Source organism: Actinia tenebrosa, unplaced genomic scaffold (assembly GCF_029948245.1).
Source record: "Actinia tenebrosa isolate PJP-AT-01 unplaced genomic scaffold, QUT_ActTen_1.0 PGA_scaffold2__45_contigs__length_23673736, whole genome shotgun sequence".
In the NCBI taxonomy this organism is placed as follows: Eukaryota; Metazoa; Cnidaria; class Anthozoa; order Actiniaria; family Actiniidae; genus Actinia; species Actinia tenebrosa.
Window position 1 is genome coordinate 18,199,062 of NW_028292579.1, and position 21,667 is coordinate 18,220,728.

The 21,667-nt window shown below is 39.9% G+C and overlaps 3 protein-coding genes across 4 annotated transcripts in view; all 3 read right to left on the reverse strand.

The window, feature by feature from the left end:
- The window catches only part of LOC148909478 (uncharacterized), a 33,184-nt gene extending 20,474 nt beyond the window's left edge, over nt 1-12,710 (reverse strand). The window contains exons 1-2 of one of the 2 annotated variants that reach the window (XM_089033905.1): nt 12,431-12,710; nt 9,302-9,366 (exon numbers count right to left, since the gene is read on the reverse strand). The gene's annotated coding sequence lies outside the window, so the exon portion shown is untranslated. The remainder of the gene's footprint in view (nt 1-9,301; nt 9,367-12,430) is intronic. The other variant, XM_089033906.1, reaches the window with a different exon arrangement.
- A 1,582-nt stretch (nt 12,711-14,292) lies between these two features.
- Nucleotides 14,293-14,922, reverse strand: LOC148909480 (uncharacterized). Its single transcript, XM_089034150.1, has one exon. It carries the CDS (start codon nt 14,920-14,922, stop codon nt 14,293-14,295), a length of 630 nt encoding a protein of 209 aa, XP_088890276.1.
- A 926-nt stretch (nt 14,923-15,848) lies between these two features.
- LOC116303918 (uncharacterized) lies at nt 15,849-19,188 on the reverse strand. Its single transcript, XM_031713541.2, has 5 exons — nt 19,090-19,188; nt 18,247-18,457; nt 17,773-17,930; nt 16,818-17,125; nt 15,849-16,597 (listed from the first exon to the last, which is right to left on the reverse strand). Exons 1-5 carry the CDS (start codon nt 19,156-19,158, stop codon nt 16,162-16,164), a joined length of 1,182 nt encoding a protein of 393 aa, XP_031569401.2. The 5' UTR covers nt 19,159-19,188; the 3' UTR covers nt 15,849-16,161.
- Between the last annotated feature and the right edge of the window lie 2,479 nt (nt 19,189-21,667).

The window sequence follows — 21,667 nt, forward strand, 5'->3', positions numbered from 1 at the left end:
CATAGACGACGTGGAGCAACTACAGAAGGACATAAGCGAGGACTATGTCATTGCTCAAGAACTTAAGATAACCTGCGGGTGGTTGTCTTTGAAGTGCGGTAAGTTAATGGCAGTCGCCTCTGCGGCTTTGCACGTAGCTCAGCATGTCGACTTGAAGGAGGTACTGGTGTCTTGGAAGGACTTCAAGAAGGACAGAGAAGTCGAAAAGGTCTTCCAGGCAGCACTTGCTGATGATCAAGTCGCCTCAAGTACTTAGTCAAGTCATCCCTAAGTACTTGGTCAGGTCGCGCCCAGGTTATTTCCAAGTCGTCCTTAAGTACTTACTTAAGTCATTCTCAAGTACTTATCAAGTCCTTCAAGTCCTTAGATATAAATGAGTGAACCAGAGTCGAAGGTAGAGCAGCCCCAAGAGGAGCAGAAAATTACCAAGGCTAAATCTCCAGGCAGAGTCGCCGCGGGGAAGAAGCTCGCGGAGATGAATAGGAAGAACAAAGCCAAAAAAGAAGAAAAGGTGGAGGAAAGAGAAGAGGAATCCTTCATTAATCCTGGGTACGTCATTGGCGCGTTAGGAGTTGCTATAGCAGCAGGCAGCCTTTACTTACAATGGCGGGCTACGAAAAAGATAGAACCACCAACATATCACGCACCTGTGGAGGTTAGAAAAAGTAAAATCCCTGAAATGGAATAACCTTCTCGCTTTGTAATATAATGTCGACCGCGTTATTGAAAACTGTTGAAGAAGCAGCTATCATTACTTCCATCGTTGCGGGTATTGGTTGGGTAGGTAAGAAAGTGCTCAAAGAAGACTTTACTGAAGACCCAAGTAAGAGCTTCGCTAACTTTGCTAAGATGACCGCTGCCGTAGGCGGGGCTATCATGGTAAAGGATTACCTACGGAAGGAAAAGTACCTGCCTACGATGTGAGCAAACTGCGTTTGCTGGTATATAATGGTTAGCTTAGTCGCAGGCGGAGTCATTGCAGCTTTAGCATTCACTGGAGCTAATTATGGCGGCCGGTATTTGGATAGATTAGTCAGTGGTGACAAAAACGCAGAATCTACCGCCGAGAGGAAAAGGCACGACTTAGCGCTGGAGAAATATCAGCGTGACGTGGCGGCTTGGAACGAAAAAAGACAAGCTTACAGGGATTGGTTGGACAAGAACTACCAAGACAAAATGCAGGCGGATAAGGACTTCGAAAATACAGACTACGCCTTTAAGCTCTATGCGCAAGCGCACCCCGCGGCATTAACGGGGTCAAAAAAGCCTCAGTTCAAGAATTACTACCAGCCTTCTAAGAAACAAAAAGATAGCGAGTTGGTATTCGTAGGAGTCGCAGGACTGGCTGGAGGCGTGGCTTTGGCGTATCTGCTCTGAGCTACGCTCAGATCACTAGAAGGGGACTTGTCCCCTGTAATATAATGATCGTCTTTTTGGAAAGCGACAAGAATAACTTTACTACTTACTTGAATCCCCCCATCAAAGCCTGTAAGGTTCGGTTGGTTAGTTGCTCTTTGTACAATTCTTGGCATAATTTGATTGGCGGCTTTGTCATCGGAACTTCCGGCACCAAACCAAAAATACCAGATTCCCATTACACCCCTATAACACTGGCTAAGGAGCTAGCAAAGTATGGATATACTCTTACCACAGGATTACCCCATGAAATGAAATTCAAGAAAAATAGTGGGAGCGCTAATTTGAAGGACAGTTCATTGGTAGAACTCCTGGGCCTTACTAGTACCACAATAAATAGCGGCAGTACATATGATGTAAAATGGAAAGTCGCATCCTCTTATGAAGTCTATTGCGACTTGGTCCATAGTTACAACGATGGAGAAAAGTCTTCTCTTATGTCCAAGTTTCTGCCCAAAGGTAATCCATTTGACCCAGTAGAATACACTCCCATTTCTTTGAGCTATGACTTGTCTAATTTGGTAGAAAGCATAAACATCACCATTAAAGTGGACGGAAAGACGGTGGATTTTAACGGACGTAAGATCAATCTTGTTTTATCCTTCGCTTGAATCAAGCGAAGCGCGATTCTATTCATATAATGGGTCGCGTAGAGGACAAACTCAAAAGGATTTATTATGGGCCTGAAGGCTATTGGAAAGGAGCGTCAGCTATCAAAAAACTCGCGACCGCGGCCAGGGTATCAGACGAAACGGCTAAGAACTGGCTAAGAAAACAAACCCTCTGGCAGGTCTATCTTCCCGTGCCTAAGTACATTGCCAGGCCCAGCTTTACCGTAAATGCCCCCAACGAGGTTCATCAGGCGGATTTGCTTTTCTTGCCGCACGACAAGGTGAGAAAAAAGACCTATAGGTACGCTTTGACCGTAGTTGATATCGCAAGCAGATACAAGGACGCCGAACCCATAACCAGCAAGGATTCTGGGGAAGTCGCAGAAGCCCTAGGTAGGATTTATAAGCGCGTCTTGAAATGGCCTAAGCTGCTGCGAGTGGATGCGGGGACGGAGTTCATGGGCGTGGTTACTAAGACCCTGAAAGACCACAGCACTAAGATTAGGAGAGCTGAAGCTGAGTACCACAGGGGTCAAAGCATTGTCGAAAGATTCAATAAGACCCTGGCCGAGCGTCTCTTTGGGTACCAGTATTGGAAAGAGCTGGAAGATCCCTCCAAACGCAACAGGGAATGGACTCAGAGGCTCCCCCAGGTCGTCGCGGCTTTGAACAACGAGGCGGCCAGGGCTACGGGAATAAAACCCAGGGATGCCATAAAAAAGAAACACGTGGAACACAAGTCCTTCGTCAGAAGTTCGAGGGCGGTCTTCCCCCAGGAAAAAAGATTAGGCGATGTCACGGTCCGATATCTCTACGGACCGGGTGAATTAGAAGGAGGATCCAAAAGAGCTACGGATCCTAATTGGTCTTTGGAAACTTACCAGATCCGAAGTGCGATAGCTAAGAAGGGTCAGCCCATCTTGTATTATCTTCATGATGGTCCCACGCGTGGGTTCGTCAAAGAAGAACTGCTTATCGTGTGATGTCCGAATGCTATCGTATGGATACCATCATCACACATCCACCTCTTACCGTCAAATGCTGACAGGGACGCCTTCTCCTGTGTAACGTTGTGTATTTGATGTCCGTAGCTGCGCAGGCTGTTCATTTTATGTCGCTGTTCCTTACGCGTACGCAGGACCTTTAAGTAGGAATCGTGGGTTATGTCCTTCTTAACCACGTATTTTTTTACGCCTTTAGCTTTCTTTTCTACACCGTCCAGCTTTAGCACGCTGTACATCTTGGGTTTCAGGCCCACGTATTCCACGATGGGTTTTCCTTTCATCTCATCCTTCATTTTCCCGATTACTTTCTTGTTTTTAGGGGAGTAAAGAAAGTGGTCGCGTGGGTAATCGCTGGTGTCGTATTCATCGATGTCGGGAACACAGTCTTCGTAAATGTCTTCCGTCTGCACCTCTAGTATCAAGGAATCGGTGTCGGTGTATAACAGGCGGCACTTATCACCGTATTTCGGTTTTAGCTTGTCGTAGTAAAACTCATACATGAGCAGCTTTGATAGGTCTAACACTGTAAACCCCGTGTATACGGGTTTATTCAGGAATAGATTCGCTTTCTTCATGTGAATCACGTAGAAGTTTAACATTTCTACGTATCTAACGAATCCAGGCTGTGACACGTATGCTTCTGCTTCCTCTCTGGTGCTGGCTATCTTTATGCTTACGCGCTTGCGGATGTTCTCCATTGTCTTACCAAATACGCTATTGTTCATTAGTTTAAACAGGTTCTTTTCGAAGTCATTCTTTGCCTGCGTACGCTTTTGTGTGTTAAAGTCAATGTAGGAGCGCATCCATGGTTCCTGCGTGAACTTCAAAACGCGGTGGATCTTCTTCACGCGTAAGCAGTGGCGCACATAGAACTGCAGGTTGCGGTAATGCACCACGTACTTCTTCTTGTCCATCAGGTTCATCGTTAGCTTCCTGTACGGTTTGTAGCCAGGGCACATTTCCCTCTGCAGCGGACTCAGCTGCTTAAATGGTATTTCTATTGCTTCTGGTGCTAATGGGAACTCATCGTGCGCGTCGTGCAAGTGCTCTGGGTATTCCAAATCAACCTCCAGCACGTAACCTTTGTCGTCTTCTTTACCTACGTTTAGGTAAAACTCTATGGGCTTTATGTTGTCCCATTCGAAGTCGCGTAGAGGTTGTTTGCGTCTAAGTAGAAGATGTATGTGGTTGGCTTCTCCGGGTCGTACTCCACCGTGGGATTGTTTGCGCGGGCGTAACGTCTGCTGGGTCCGCAAACACCGCCGCGGATACCGTCTTCCATAAAGCGGTACATGTCGTATTCCGTTAGGAGATCCAGTTGCGCGTTTGTCTTCTTTAGCAGCGCACTCCAACTAAGCCCAGGAGCCGTGTAGAAGTTCGCTGGATCCAACCCGTAGTATTCCATTGCCATCTTTCGAAAGCTTTGGAAAACATCTGCGAGCAGCACTACGTCTGAACGTAGGTAGATGTCGTGGTATTCTCCCATATTCTCACAGGAGTACTTTTCCCACACATCTAACGCATGCTGGTACTCCTCGTCCTTTATACCGGACTCGTTTAGGGTGCTGTAGAATCTCTCTTTGGGTGGTAGGGGTTCTTCGAATCGCTCCCAGGAATCCATGTATTCGTATGGGTAGACTCCTTTCCTTTCCGCGCCGTATTGACTGGAAATGGGGAACTCCGTGTTGTATTTAACCAAGTTTGCTAAGGAGTCCGCCATGAACTGCTGCGAGTCTAAGAACTTCAGCTTGCCCACAGTTACGGACATGTACCTTTCTTTGTTGTTGGGTATGCACTTTACTTCGGAGCCGTCTGTTCCTTGTAAAAGTAAGTGACTGTCGTAACCCCTTAAATTGTGAAAGAATACGGGCATTTCCATTTCTGAATCTACTTTGAAGTTTATATTGCATTTCCAATGAGCCGCACCTCTGTATTTACCCGTGATGTGGCAGTGATCTCTAACCTTATCCACATAGAAATCCTCAACGAATGCTTTATGACAATGAATGCAGTGGGTGGAAGGCTTGTTGGGCTTTCCCCCCTTCCTTGCATACCTGCCACATTTGAAATGAGCTTCTCCTAGATACTTTCCATCTTCGTCCCACGCTTTCTTGGCCCGTCTTCCAAACTGGAGAAGCGTATGTTGGCAAATGTGGCATTTCTTTGCCTTGGTAAAAGCCTCCTGGTTCTCTTTGGTAAATACCATCTTCTTTGGGTGTCTTAATTGTTCTCTTATCTCTTCCTCCTCTTCTCGCAATGCTTCTAGAAACTCATTAGCTGCGTTCTTACCTCGGTAAATTACAGGAGGGTCGGCCTTACCGTCTGATCTGACTACTATGTAACCAAAGGAGCAGATCTCGTGTAATCCCACCTTATTCGTAGCACCACTTTTCTGCTCTTCCTTAGTTATCAACGCTTCAAAGTCTGCATATATCACGTAAGGCACCTGCATCTGCTTTTGATGGTCTGAGTAGGATAGGTTCTTATCTGTGGGCATCTGGATCCGTTGCGCCACTTCTTCGACTCCGCGACATATTTCGTCGTGATCCTTTAGAGCTTTAACGCTGGTAAAGGATAATAAGCAGCAATCGCAGAAGTATTTCTTGCCTTTGTGTTTGGTGTGTCTGTAAAACAGTCTGCTAACATGTTTAACCCACGAATAATGTCCGCCGTGGTAGAAAAGGTGTATTCGTTCTCTTTTACTCTTTGACAGCACTAGTGGCACTATCGTTTGGTCTCTGACTCCGTAAACGTTAATGGCTAGGTCATTTTCCTGCTCGAATATCGGTATGTCTGTCAGCTGCATTGGGAACTCTACGCCATCCCACTCCAAATCATCTGTTGAGTACTTGCTTGGTCTACATGGATCCTTATCTACTGGATACAGTGCGGATCGTATTGCCCACATAAAGCAGCGGTTGTCGTCATTCTTTACGTTAACGATTGCCTTCTTCCTTTCTACCCACACCGGCAGGGGCACGTAACTTCCTCCTCGTATTGGCACGTACCTTGCCATGCTAACCTCCATACCTTCTACCTCCTCCACTGTCCAACCTGATCCTTCTTTCGTGTAGTTAGACAGCGACTCCATTATTGCTTCTAAGGCTTCGCTGAGTGACCTATCCAAATTCGTGGACTCTAATATGACCAGTGACTTTGATCGCAGCATTGCTGTCGTCGTTGCCTCATCTTTTGACAAACTTACTTCTACCATTATACTAGCTTTCAGGGCTCCTAATTCTTCTATGCCTTTTCGAAGCGTTCTCTTGACCTTCCTTTCTGACTGACGCCAAAACTGTCTAACGTCAATCTCACCGTTACCGGGTATCGACACCGTTTCGAAATTGCTTTGGGATTCCATCTATATAATAGGAGATATCTTATACCTAATTCCAGACCCTTTTCAGATCGTCGTAGTCATACTCACAATCCTGACAATGCCAAAACAATTTAACCTTAGTCTCAAACTTCTTACCACATCCACAATTATAGCTGCTCATACATTTCGTCTTCATCTTCAAATGCTTCTTCAAGTCCACTTCTTTCTTAAAAGTTCTCTTACATTCTTCGCACTCCATATATAGACTAACATATTTAACTACATAAACACGGGATGCGGGTAATCGCGGTACGAATCGAGGGGGGTACTTTAGACGGGTAATCCTCCGGTGGTCGTTGCGCTGGAACCCCCATCCCCTATACTACTGGTTTCGGTCGAACCTCTTCTGTGGCAGTTTTCTCGAAAATAGATAAATATTTTCGAAAACCAACTACCCAGGGATTCATATCTAATAATGGTCTATCTAACTTTAAAAGAAGAGCGAATTTGATTTTTTGACCCTTGCCACGAATTCTTGAATTTGTTCGATTCTTGTGGACATTGCCTCTTAATAACAAATTCGTCTCTATGTTAGCCATAAGGATAATCGAAAATGCTACTGCCATTTTAGTACCCATAGCTATTCTATGCGTTTGGAGGTAGTGTTTGCTGTTATACTTAAAGGAATTCTCATTTAATATAAGCCTTAGTAAATTACTCAACTCTAGTGTTAGGTATAGGTAGATTAGGCTGATAATGAGATTCATAAGCATTGCAAATAACAAGTATACCCTCTTCTTGAGGGATGTTAGTGTATAGTGAACAAACGTCCAAAGTAGCGAGAATAGCATCACTAGGAATGGTTGTTTTCTCAGTGAAATTGATAAAGTCTGTAGTATCGTTGATATAAGACTCCTGTTTCTTAGCAATAGGTTTTAGAAAACATGAAATGCGCTCTGCGGGCCCATTTAGTATCAGATACAATAGGTCTACCAACTGGAATCTTTTTATGGATGTTAGTCAGTGTGTAGAATTCTGGTATTCTGGGTGGATTTACTCCTAAAGAGAGCAACTTGTGTGTCATTTTGTCAATATAGCCGTTATTGTAAAGTTTATTGATAAGGCAAAAAACTTTATTGGCTGCTGATTGTACTATAGGGTAGGAAAGTGGTTCGTAGGACTTTAAAGCCTGGTTCACACGAGCAACACAAACGCAAACGCAAGCGCAAACGCAAGCAATGTTCACACGTACAACGCAAATGCAAGTAAATTAAGATACGCATGCGCAGTAGTGATTGTTTATAGTTCACACGTATTTTCCTTGCGTTTGCGTTTGCGTTGCTCGTGTGAACCACGTTTTGCGTTTGTGCTTGTGTTTGCGTTTTCTCCGGTTCACACGTTAAAAACGCAAACGCAAACGCAAACGCAAGCACAAGAAAATGGAAAATTTTCCATTCCTTGCGTTTGCGTTTGCGTTTGCGTTTGCGTTTGCGTTTGCGTTTGCGTTTGCGTTTGCGTTTGCGTTTGCGTTTGCGTTTGCGTTTGTGTTACTGTAGTTCACACGTAGTTTTCTTGCGTTTGCGTTTGCGCTTGCGTTTGCGTTTGCGTTGCTCGTGTGAACCAGGCTTAAGTCATTGACTTGTTGTTCTCCTTCAGTAATTTTGTCTATTATTCATGACAGCAGTAGTGGTTTCCTTGTCCGCTTTCTTAAAATTCAGATTTTTATCCGTTTTAAAGATTTCAAAGCTACTCGTTCTTGCTTAGACAGATTATCCTCAATTGCAACCTCAATGAAATCAATTGATGACAATAATGTTTTATTTTTTTCCAGATATGTTTCCAGTGCCACTGATGGTGTTGTTAGTGGCTGCCACTGAGATTTAACATGGAACGGGTGTAGTTTGCTGTCTTTATTAGCAAAATAGTACTTGGAAACGAGGTTATTCCGGGCGAAAGACCCTTGGAATTAAATTAGGAAAAATTAATTTCCGACCTCGCTGGGAATCGAACTCACGACCTTCGGAATTGTACTACCGATGCTCTAACAGCTGAGCTAGAGGTCAGACTGAGAGCAGGCCGGGGTGAAATAGATGTTAGCTCGCGGTAATTATGATGCAAAGATGAGAATATGTGGACCGCGTAGCACTTATGAAATACATGAAGACATAGAAATATAGATAAGTTATAGTTTAAGCGACGCCGTTCATCTTTGTTTGAAGTGACTGGGATTGAAGTGACTGGGAGATTCGGGATTTATTCGACTCATTTTAAGGTGGCTAAAATCAGTAACGGAAAGCACCGACCAATAGCATTCAAAGCGCGCTAAAACAGACGTTCTCTCTTTGATTTTTAAATATAAATTAGTCAATTGATTGAAGTTTAAAATATTGGGTGTGGCATGTCGATCGTCCTTATTATGCAAAAGTTATGGGGAATTCCCGAAAAACAGTTTTTCGGGTCGGTCTCAAAAAATCCACCATGGATTTTGTCCAAACTTATGGATGTTGTATTTTGAGTCATGCCCTTGCTGATGAGTGAGTTTCAAGGAATTATATCTTTTTTTTTTACAATAATGAAGGCCCAAAGTAGGTTGTTGATTTTTCAAATTCAATTCCATATCACTCACAGAGAGAGCTCTAAAACAAGATCTGTTCAATATTTCGCCCTGGAATTTCGCATGAGAAATTTTAAATATGTTTTTTTTATGGTGTTGAGTTTCGAGGCATTTGCTTATATCTATTTGAAACTACAGTTCGGCAAATGCAGAGCATTTTCATGACAACATTATCCGCACCTATAAGATTTTAGTTAATTCATATTCCTCGGGAACACCTCCATAAATTTTTGAAAGAATTTCAGCACATGAGATAAAATATATATACAACAAAATGCATTCGTTTTGTTTCGGATACTGAATTTCTAAGTGGCGAAAAAATAACGTCAAACACTACCCATATGCGAAGCGACGCCGTTCATCTTTGTCTATTTGGCGGCCGATTTTCAGTCCATCGTGCAACTGAAATACATAAAAAGATTAGTTCTTACGACTTTAAAATTTTATTTATGTTTTTTACATTAATTATTCATCACATATTAGCATAAAATGACGAGCAGGTATTGTTTCGGGTTACCATGACGACCAATTGACGTCATGAATCTATTGTTAGGCAAGAGTTTTGGACGAGTAGAACGAGCACATCCATTGTTTATTAAATCGTTACCATAAAATGACGAGCAGACTATTGTTTATTAAATCGTTACCATAAAATGACAAGCAGACTATTGTTTATTAAATCGTTACCATAAAATGACAAGCAGACTATTGTTTATTAAATCGTTACCATAAAATGACGAGCAGACTATTGTTTATTAAATCGTTACCATAAAATGACGAGCAGACTATTGTTAGACAAGTTTGGGCAAGTCTTTTGTTTAGCAATCCAATTTATAGAGCGCGGGGATTTCGAATTTTATTCCACATTTGGAGCGCGTAGATATCGTTTTATGAATTATAATTTAGTGACTATTGTTTATAAAATAAATTAAATAGTACGCACGCTGTGATTGGTTGATAGCCATGTTTGCATGAGGATATGTAAACACGAAAGTTGTGACGTCACAACTTTCGTGTTTTCCCGGTACAAGTTCAAAAATTAAAAATTTACAGTTTCTTTCGAGGAAAAAAACGCCCCCAAAAATGTATTTTGAAGACAAAGTTCCAAATTTTGACTTGTGTCAGGGCCACAGGCATAACCCTATGGTCTCATGCAGGTCTTTCTGATCGTAATGTCATAAAAATCTCTCGTTGGTCACCGCAAAGAGAATTCCCTCAGGAGCTACAACACACGTCCTCCGTCAGGACAGCTGCGGTTGTTCAGCGACGTGCTTTCTCATGATTTAAATGCACCGCCCGATAAGGAATACAAGTATTTCAAGGAAACAGTCAGCAGCTTCAAACTTTTTCCAGCGATAGCTCTTCAGCTCCACAAAATATCTTCTCGAGGCAAGACGAAACAATCAACTTCGTTGCCATGTTTTCTCGCTGTCAAATTGAGCAAAACCACGTTTCTTTCAACCGAGAATTCCATTCACAGTGACACTTGTTATCCACTTTTGACCACTTTCGTAAAGATAATCAATTCTGAAATCTTTTATTAAGATTTCTATTCAATCTTTGGACATTTCTTTGTATTTGTTTTAAAGTTTTAGAATGATAAATGTTTAAAATAGCTAGCGATTCTTTCTCGCTTCACATTTGCCTCCTTGGCGTTTATTACACGAAATTTGATTGGCTAACGATCGAAGTTCGTGATGTATGGAGAATTTGTATTTTGATATGAGAATCAAATTCAAATAAAGATTTATTTTCTTGCAAGTGGTAATGTTTTCCCTTAGTATTTATTTTATAAAAGCAATAGAAAACTTTTTTCTCTGTGTTTACATAGCCTGATAGCAACACTCGGGGGGTTGGAAGAATTCTCGACAGTTATGCAAACCCTCGACTACGTCTCGGGTTTGTATAACTGTCTCGAATTCTCCCAACCTCCCCTCGTGTTGCTATCAGGCTATGTAAACACGGAAAAAGTTTTCTATTGCTTAAATCCAACACAATACAATAAATGACTCATAAACCACAAACAATAAGACTTACGAAGTTCTACCTAATTATTCAAATACGAAGGAGAACGTTGGAGTGTAAAATCTAAGTTCCCTAAAATATCCTGATATTTTCTCCATTTCAGCTAAATTATCCGTTTGGCAAAGAAGATTTAACTTTAATCGGTCTATTTTTCGACAGGATGCAATCGAATGCATGTGCGTTGTGTTGTATTGCCTTTGTCTAGAGAATGTTTAGGACGTGTTGGCTGAGTAGACAGTACTACTTTGTGTTGATGTACAACTTCAGGCTTATCTGACCTCCTTTGTTTGTGGATTGCATGTACATCACCTTTGCTCATGATTTTCAGTTGGCTCTCAGCCGATTCCTCCGCTTCAGCAAGTTCCTTTGCTCGTTGAAATGTTAGAGAATTACCTTCTTTCAGGCACTCCTTCCTGACACGGCTAGAGTTAATCATCAAGGATCTGTTTTCATACTTTTCAAGTCAGCATCTGCCCCATGTCCGGCTTCATCGTAAAATAAGAAATTCGTTTGGTATTGATAATGTAAGAGATGCATCCTAGTCCATGGTAGCTCGTAAAGTTGTTCAATATACATTCTCCAGGAAGGACCGAGATAGATGTCTATTAAACGACACACAGGAGACTTTTAACCATACTTCTTTTGTATCCACAAAATATTTGGCTTCATCGTAAAACAACTTCCTCGATTCTTCTTCTGTCGACCACGTTAAAAGATCGTGCTGTCGTCTCCTACTTGATTGGTTCATTGTATTTCTCTCTCCTTATTGAGAGGTTATACACACAGATCTGTGTACACCAAGTGACAAGTTGTTGGTTGTGAAAGAATACAGTTGATTCTTTTCGTGACTTTCGACTTCATTGGCTTGTTGTTTGCTTGCCATCTTGCAGTACAACTGAGATCCTTGCTTGCGAAGTTTTCAGGGTAAAGTAAAAATTACAAAACCCGCGCTCTATGAATTGGATTGGTAAACAAAAGTAATGCCCAAACTTTTCTAACAATACGAAACATTCTACTAGTCATTTTATGGTGATGATTTAATAAATAATAAATGTGCTCGTCCTTTTGAAAACCAAGATGTGACGCTACTGGTAGTGATGGTAACGAGAAACGATAAGGAAACGCAACCATTAGTATTCATAAAATGAGATTTACGCTTGGTTGATTGCTGCACTTTGGTGTTTGTTCTTAAAAGAATTATGAAAGGATATTATCAAGAATTTGCTCAACACAAAACGCTAAAGTTATTAGCCAAATGGCTAAATTAACTGTCGTTTTTCGATGTCTCTTATCGAAATTCAAATTAACTACGACTGTTAATCAGTTTCCTCTTTTTCATGCCGAAGAAAACGATGACCGACTCTATGAAGACAGCCACACACATGGAATAAGTACATGTCTTGCTACATTAAATATTACTTCATACCGAATACAGACTTACTTGTACGAAGAAATAGTGTTCTCTTATTCTTCTCGTGTTTTTCGTTCCAACTTCTAAGATATTTCTAAAAGCAAATTTCCTCTACTGAGCACAAAAACACATTCCCGAATTCGGGGAATCCACCAAACAAGGGTTTAGTGATTTCTAAGAAAACGATTCTCATACTAAGCATGCGTACTGAATAACAAATTCGGGGAACCCCACGATCCAGGGTTTAGTGATTTCTAAGAAATCTTCAATCAATAGATACTCATAATCTTGCGTGCAAGAGGACAGATCATCCCTTAAAGTAAAATGTTTACATCGCCAACTATTCCGGCCATGCGCCCGCGTACAAATGCAGCGGTGTCGCTTGAAAGTGTTAAGCGAGTTAAGTCAGATAAGTGTTAAGTCAGATTTTACAAAGAAATGTATAGAGAGTCAAGATAGTTTTCGATTTATAAATTTCTGTGTAAACAGTTATCCACTTGCCGGGGTAGAAGAACAATATATAACATTAAAGCATTTAATTTTTACAAAACATACTTTAATTTGTTTGGAAAAACCTTTTCGTCTCGATAGTTAGATTTTAACAGCCTTCTTGCCATATGTGCTTTGTTAAATTGCAAGAAAAACACAAAAGGTCAAATAATATAAACAGGATTTCTCAAAATCAGAACTAGTTACCTCATTTGCCGGGGTCGATCCTTAAAATACACACATTCTAAATTACTAATGTCGAATCTGTGGTCGATTAAACGAATTCATACTTTTCGATTTTTACTTTCAAAAAGCTCCGATTTGAGACGAATATTTGTGAGATCCTTCTTCAAGAATAGGCACTTTGTGAAGCAAACACCATGAAAATTATTCGCAAAATACGGCATGTTTGGTACCAAAATAATGCTTGAATCCTCAGCTCTCGTTTGCCATCATTTGTAATAGGATACCTATTAAAGCACAGGAATACCGTAGCAAAAGGTTTTGTTTCTCTAAGTCCGGGCCTGAGAGAGCTTGGGCTTCCTGTGGTTTTTATTTTATACATGATATCCGCTGACTTGGCGAACGGCGCATGGCCGGAATAGTTGGCGATGATATATAAACCTAAAAGGATAACCCAGGTAATATTTGATATTAGAGAAAATATCTACTCAATCGCCATTTAATGCAAGTGTTGGTAAGAAGATTAATCGTGGAATTATATACAGGCAGTATAACCTGATAAAATGAGGCGTTTACAACTCTCGTTGAAGAAAACCAGAACATACCAGAACAGAAGATACCAGAACATAAAGGGCCTTATAATCATTGAATAGAGCTTTAAATTCCTGTAAAAGTCTTCCAAAAAGTCTCTTAAAAAGGGATATTCAAAGGGATCTTCAAAAATGAAAACTCAGTGGCCTCGTGGCCGCCTTCCGGCTCTGCTTGCTACGCATGCGTGCCACGGACCACAGAGAACCCACGAACCCACAGGGACCCCAATGCAGTACCATGGCTCCCCAAAATGTAATCCTATGATAACATTTTCCCTGATAATAAAATAAACTATAACAATGTCAAAACAGTGTTCCATAGTTCGACTATATGTGTCCATAATCAATGTTCTTTAACTGTCTTGCTGCTTTGGCTCCACTGGCTCCTCGACGGGGAATCCCGCGGTCTTCCTGCGATTCAACAAGCAGCACGAGCTGGTTGACAGGTCTCTCGAGCTTGGATCCGCTTGGGGTCCTTACCGTAACTGATCGTACTTGGCCTTGATCGTCAGGATACACATCGTCGGCTCGTGCTAGCGACCACTTGTTTCTTGGGTACAGGACTTCCTTTAATAGAACTACGTCTCCTGCCTGGAAGTTTCTGCGTGGTCTGGTCCACTTATTTCTAGTTTAGAGTTGTTGCAAGTACTCCTTGCTCCATCTCTGCCAAAACTCTTGTGCTAAATGTTGAGTTCTTCTCCATTTTCTCTTGCAGTACAAGATGTTCTCGCTTGAACTTTCCGGATGGGGGCAAAATGAGCCTTGTCTTCCCGGTAAGTAACATACTTGGTGAAATGAGTGGTTCAGACAAAGGGTCGCTGAAGTTTCCACTGTTAAAGGTCTGTTGTTGACGGCGGCTTCTGCTTCACAGAGAAATGTTCTCAGTGTTCCTTCGTCGATGTTGGTACCGTGTTCTCTAATGATTCCCTTCATAACGTTCCTGATTGACTTAATCTGCCGTTCCCAGACACCTCCAAAGTTAATTAAGGAGGCTGGGTTCTTGATCCCCTCGATGTTAGCCTTCAGTAGTTCTACCTTCACCTTCTGATTGTCAATTTCTTCGACAGCCCTTTTGAGTTCAGCTTCGGCGCCGACAAAGTTCGTTCCTCTGTCGCAGCGAATCTCTCTGATTGGTCCTCTTCTGCCGATGAACCTCCTCAATGCTTGTATGAATGAGTCCGTTTCTAGTGAGTCAGCTACCTCGATATGCACCGCACGACTTGCTAAGCATGTGAACAGTACTCCGTATCTTTTCACCATGTTGACACAGTAAACCACACGATTCTAATGAATAAACTATCTTCAGATGGTGTTCGTGAAACGAACTCAAATGGTTTGACTCTTACTTGTCATCAAGATACATACAAACTACTTGTGGCTTAGAAGTATCACAGCCATTACCATGCAACATTGGTGTACCTCAAGGAAGTATCCTTGGGCCTCTTCTGTTCATCATCTACATCAGCGATCTTCCTGATGTTGTCCGCCATTCTCAAGTATCCCTATACGCTGATGATAGAGTCTTGTACTTTTTCTCCTCCTCAGTTCCTGACATAGAATATAAGCTTAATGAAGATCTCAAGCTGGTTGGTGATAAGTGAGTCAGTTTAAGATCAATCATTTGACCCTGGATGCAACCAAAACTAAAGCCATGCTGTTTGGAAGCAAGAGAAAGACCAACAACTCCACCATCTCCATACAGGTCCACCTCAAAGACATCGAGAGAGTTCAAGAATTCAAGTACATTGGTGTGGTCTTTTCCAGCAATATGTCTTGGTCTGCTCATGTTGAAAAACAGATGACCAAAATCAAAAAACGCCTTGGTCTCCTGAAGCGAATCAAACATCTTTTGCCTAAATTCGCTAGACTCTTGTACTTCAACAGCTTGGTCCTACCGCTTTTTGATTATGGTGATATTGTTACATAATAATGATGTTGACTTTTCAGTAAAGAGCTGGTTTCGATATTCAACCTCCAAATTCTCTTTTTGCATATTATTGTCAAAATATCTTATTTCTCAGGACCTTCTTGAAAATCACATTTATTAGTGAAGAAACTTCCTCTTAAAATATGTAAATAAATATTCCTTTTTCGATTTGGTTGTTTTTATTTTATTGATTTATTGATTATTTTTTCAATATCTCATCTCATTTATTTCAATTAAATTAGGATGATCACTTTGAAACTACAGGTGACGATGGGAATTGATCAATTAATTTACACACTGACCAACTGCAGGTCGTTTGATTGAAAACAAAATCAAAGTTATATCTGGTGAATGACAGAACTTTGCTAAGATATTCAATTGTCTTATTTCAGCATTTTATTCTATTTTCACCTGTGTCAGACACACTGACCAACTGCGGGTCGTTTGATTGAAAACAAAATCAAAGTTATATCTAGTGAATGACAGAACTTCGCTAAGATATTCAATTGTCTTATTTCAACATTTTATTCTATTTTCACCTGTGTCAGGCGTCTTTTTTACTACGTTTAATGTCAATCACTGTCAATCTGACTTTCTCTGGCATACATTGAATCTGCTCTCTTGTTGTTTTTACATCGCACAGCTTTCACCTTTGGTAAATCCCGAATATCCATTCTTTCGTTTATCTTTTCGTCTGACATAGAATGCTTTACTCTCAGGTTACAAACCATGAACCTTTGTGTTGGACTGAATTTTTCGTTCTCAGATTCGTCACTGTAATCATCGATAACAATGCTTCGTACTTTCCCTGATTCATCTTGTTGGTTGTTCTGCTCACAGTCTTTGTTGAAGCCAAACTTTTTCGCTGCTTTTTCTACTGTTTGTTTGATTTCTTGGAAAGAAGGTTGGCTAAACAGTGAGACAGACCAGCATTTGGATTCATCGATTGATATTCGTGAAGAGATCTCGTCATAAATCTCTCGCAGACTTCCAACACCATCTGAACAACTGATAGGAATATAAAACATTACCATTTGATTTTCTGAAATAACTGTAGGCTTTTATACGATTTCAATTTATATTTAATATTAAATTTGTTTAATTAGTTACTTAAAATATAAAATTAGGAAATGCATTTTCCATTTTGACGAAATTTTTATCAGTTCATATTTTCATCTCCTTTTTTTCTTAATATATTTCAGATTTTTAAATTATATCATATTCTTACCCTTGAACAGTTTGACCAACAAACTGGAACACCTTTCTGTAACACTCAGAGACTTTGTTGACCTTAAAAATCATATTAGAAAGCTGTTCGTAGGGCTTCAGAGATCCCTCCTTTAAAAAGTAAATCGACTGTCCATCTTTCTGGGTCCAGGCCAATTCGGGCATCTCTTCCTTATCGGCTCTGCTTATCACATAAGAGTAAAGCTCATCTAGTTCTGGGTGGACATTCTGTGGTACAATGGGGCTGACAAGATTAAGAACTTGACGGAGTTGATCCAGGAACTCGAAAGAATTAATGGTGTCCGTGAACTAAAAACAAGAGTATAATAAAAAGAATAATAATAATAATAATAATAACAATAATAATAATGAAAACTTTATTTTTAACATTTTTACAGCAATTGTAAATCTCTCTACTTAAAGGCAATTTACAATTGACTACTCGAATATGACTTACGAACACTTGAAAATTTACAAAACTAAAACTTTATCAATTCAGGATTATCCCATGCTTAAATAACAATAATAACAATAATAATAATAATAATAATAATAATGCTGATGATGATGATGATAATGGTGATGATGATGATGATAATAATAATAATAATAATAATAATAATAATAATAAGTAAGAGTTAATTACCGAGAACGGAGGCAATAAGTCATATTATTTTAATTATGCAAAGTGCCCTTTAAACTCAAGAATACGAAACCAGTCAATATACTCTAGGGAGAAGGATTATAATGACATGCAAATTTGAACGTAATTTTATGCTTGATATTTTAAGCTCAACAACAGTACGCCGGACGGCGAAACATGTAGTTGAAATTTGACCATAGCTGTTGCGCAAGTGGGATAACCATAAAGGTAAACTCTTATATCAATAATCATGTCTAGTTAAGCCAGTGGAACCTATTCTATTTCATGGTCAATAATTCTTATATCTACTCACCCATGCCCTCAGATCTCTATCAAAGTCTATAACTATGTCATACAGCTCGTGATCCACAAGATTTTGCAATTCTTTCGCTTCATCAAGGAGTTTTTGTGCAGTTTTTTTGTCTTCCTCACATGATTCCACTACTTTCACTTCATCTGCTCTTTCAGTTACTGAATGCCAAACAGCGTTGATATGTCATGGCAATGGCAATGGCAATGAAAAAATGGCAATGGCAATGGCAATGGCAATGGCAATGGCAATGGCAATGGCAATGGCAATGGCAATGGCAATGGCAATGGCAATGGCAATGGCAATGGCAATGGCAATGGCAATGGCAATGGCAATGGCAATGGCAATGGCAATGGCAATGGCAATGGCAATGGCAATGGCAATGGCAATGGCAAACATTAATGGCAATGGCAAACATTAATGGCAAACAACCAGATTACTATACAAACATATCACCAAATAGCAATGTTTACAAACCAATGTCCAATCTTTTTGCGATGTCTTGCGTGGTATTTAAGAAACGATGGGCATCATGATATCCTTTGATATATGTGTTAAATAAATTTTTCGTGGCTTTTTTTATATTTTCCTTTATTGAAATGTCACTGAACACCTTGATGCGGTCTGCAATCGTAGCATCTTGCCACAACGAATCTTTGTGTACTGTATTTGCTAGAGCAGAGTGTACCTGATGTAAAGATAAAGATTTGAACAAATTACTTAATCGGAGACCTTTGGATGCATGGAATCCTGAAGCAGCCCCATTTACAATTTATATGTAAGGCTTTTACAAAGTGAGGCATAGTCATGGGACAGACCTAACCTACATGAATTGTGCCCAAAGATGCGTCCACTAGACTACCGGTAGTTCCGGCATCTCAACATAAATTTCGACCCATAGTTTAAAATCCAGATGATGTTGTTTTGAACCTTAGAGATGTCACAAAGTTATATATAATGTAAGCGTAATGACGTGAGAATGCGCGAGCTCGTGTCAGTCCCTATAAGATCCGTAGATCTCGTACCAGCATTTTCCCTCCCGATAATCTATACCATAATTGATATTACGGGTTATCTAGTTTGTATCGTTCGTGTCTTGAGATATTGAGAAGGTTACCATGAGGTACGTAAGCGTTTAGTTTTCCGTTGGAGCAATGATACCTGTCAAAAAAATAAAGTAGATTTGCGTTCGTCACGAGTACCCATCCCCTGAAATCAATTTCCACACTACCTCTGGAACAATACGAGTACTTATTATGTAACTTATGCAAGTTATGCAGGGCAAAGCTATCTGGTATCATACACATCAACGTACTATACCTGACTGTAGATGATGTTTTCTTGGAACCTTAGAGGGTTATCCAGAATTTCCCTTGGAAACATCTTCATCAGTGCGTTGGCGTTTTCAAACTCACTAGACAGTTCATTCACTACTTCTCTGATTTTTTTTGGATATGCCTTTTTGTCTTTTTGAGCTTCATCCTGAAGACGGACATTGAATAAGTATTTTGATGTTTAACAAGAGAATACAATAACCATGAAGTGATATTACTTTGACACGTGATCTACATATTAAGAAAAAAACAAGGATTTCAAAAATATGTAATAGAATTTGTCCCTCTAAGTGGTAAGAAATTGTTTTGTGTTTTGCTTTGTTGGTTTTTTTTTTTTTTTTTTGGTTTTTGTTGGTTTTTTTTTTTTTTTTTTTTTTTTTTGAGAACTTGGCTCATGGAATAGTTTTGCTGAGGAAGGAAAACCATTATGAAATTCAAAAAAGAAAAAAGAAAGAAAGAAAGAAAATCAGTGCCGTTCAAACGGTCGAAACTTACACCAATTGTAGCTGACTTCTGCATCAGAGAGTCTTGGAAGAACACGTCGAGCCCTTCAAAAATTCCTTGATTTAGCTGGTATATTTTCCTGATGTTCATCCACGACAACTTGAATGTTTCTGCAATTTCCGTTAAGTTCCTCTTCAAAGCTTCAGCTGTGGGATAAACAATTTTTCTCGTTTTGCATGTTATTTGTTTATCGTTAGTACTTATGCAAGGCAGATTTTTTAATCTGCTTATGCACTCGATGTAGCATACACTTAACATACAGATTAATATTATTTTGTATTTTGGCGAATTTCGGTGGTGTGGCATGTATTAGTACATTCAACTATTAGCTATTCAATTTTTGTATAGTATTCTATACGCAACCATTTATATAAGCCGCCAACACAGCCCAAGATGTTTGTTTTGCGTCAGTCAAGATACACTTATTAAAAAGGTTAGACATATGATTGAAAAACTCAGACTTTTAGAATTATAGCGGGGGTAGCCAGGATTTGTCAAATTCAAAAATCCTATACATTTTGTTTGGGCAACCGAAACGCCGAACCCCTCAAAATAGCCGGGACACTTTTTGTGTTTTAATTTCCTAAAACTTGGCAAAGCAAATGAAAATTATCGAGTGTAATGGAGAGGTGGATTACCAAGTTTGAGCATCATCCACTAAACCGCTCAATTAACTTACCGGCTCCGTATAATATGCTTATTATAAACAATAACTTCGCCCACAACACCGAAACAGCGACGCGCACTCATTAGACCGATGCCGCCAATTACGCAAACCCAGGTAATTAGGCTATTGTTATCGTGGCAGTATAAATATGACCAATCTGACTTTATTCTTCATTTGACTCTGAAGATGACTTCCGCTCAGGTTGTCGAAACGTCAGTCACATCAAACAGTCCTTCTCAGGACTACATCCACCCGGATGATCATAATACTTCAATTAACATTCATTCACCTGGGTTCAGACCGTTCTATACAATACTTGCATAGTTTGTCGTCTTAGGTCGCGTGTCGCGAACTTATTTTTTAAAAAAGGGGAGTAAAATTAAAATGAATATATTCAGGAAAGGGCTTGTTTGGAGTTTAATGTGTTACTTTACACGCGTTCAGATAAAAAGATCGGTGAACCCAGAAAAATACCCTTGAAAAATAAACAATGATAGGGTTTATAGCACCCCACGAAGTCTCGGCTTTTAAAAAAAGTTGATTATTTTTTAAAACTAGAAGCTATATAGGCTTACCTGCTCGTAACTTGATCTCGTTGCTTTTAGAATATGACGACACGGTTGCCAGGTAGAAGAAAAATGTGTCTGAAAAGTATTTCCCCCTTTTCTGTTTTCTAAACATAAAAAAAGATGTATGGTATGTTCCCAGTGGCAGTATCCGGCCAATAATGATTGTAATATCTTGGCTCGGATATTGAAACATTTCCAATGCAATTAAGCCAAACATTACATGGCGTTACCTTAAATATTTTGTGAAACATTATATTTTCAGTATGGCTTGTAAGGTGCACAATATCCAACCACTGGGCCTAATGTCCGACCACTGATAATAAAGAGAGGGTGCCAATTGGGTTAGTAGTGAACTGGCAATTGGTCGAAAAAGTAGTAGTTAACTGACAAATTTAGCTACCGTTCAACTGATATTCCGTTATTTTGGTCAATATTATGGCTAGCGCTCGTAAAATTTATATTTTAATCGAGATTCGGCCGAAAAATTTGTAGTTAACTGACAACTAGTTATACCACTATTGGCACCCTCTTAATAATATATTCCAGCTTAAATGTTTTACTTTGAAATAACAGCAAATCTTCTTTTCGTAACATTTTATCTTCATTAAAATTCATGTTGGCATTCTCGTCATAAATATAGGATTTTAGAAATATAGGTGGTCATAAAGCTAATGTTACACGGTGCGATCGGATTCGTAACGACGATTTTTCGCGATACGACTCGTTGATTTTTAACACATGTTATACGAGTCAACTTTTCGCGCAACGTTCCTTCAAAAATCAACGTTACACTAAACGACTTTTAGCGATTGTTAAAGGTAACA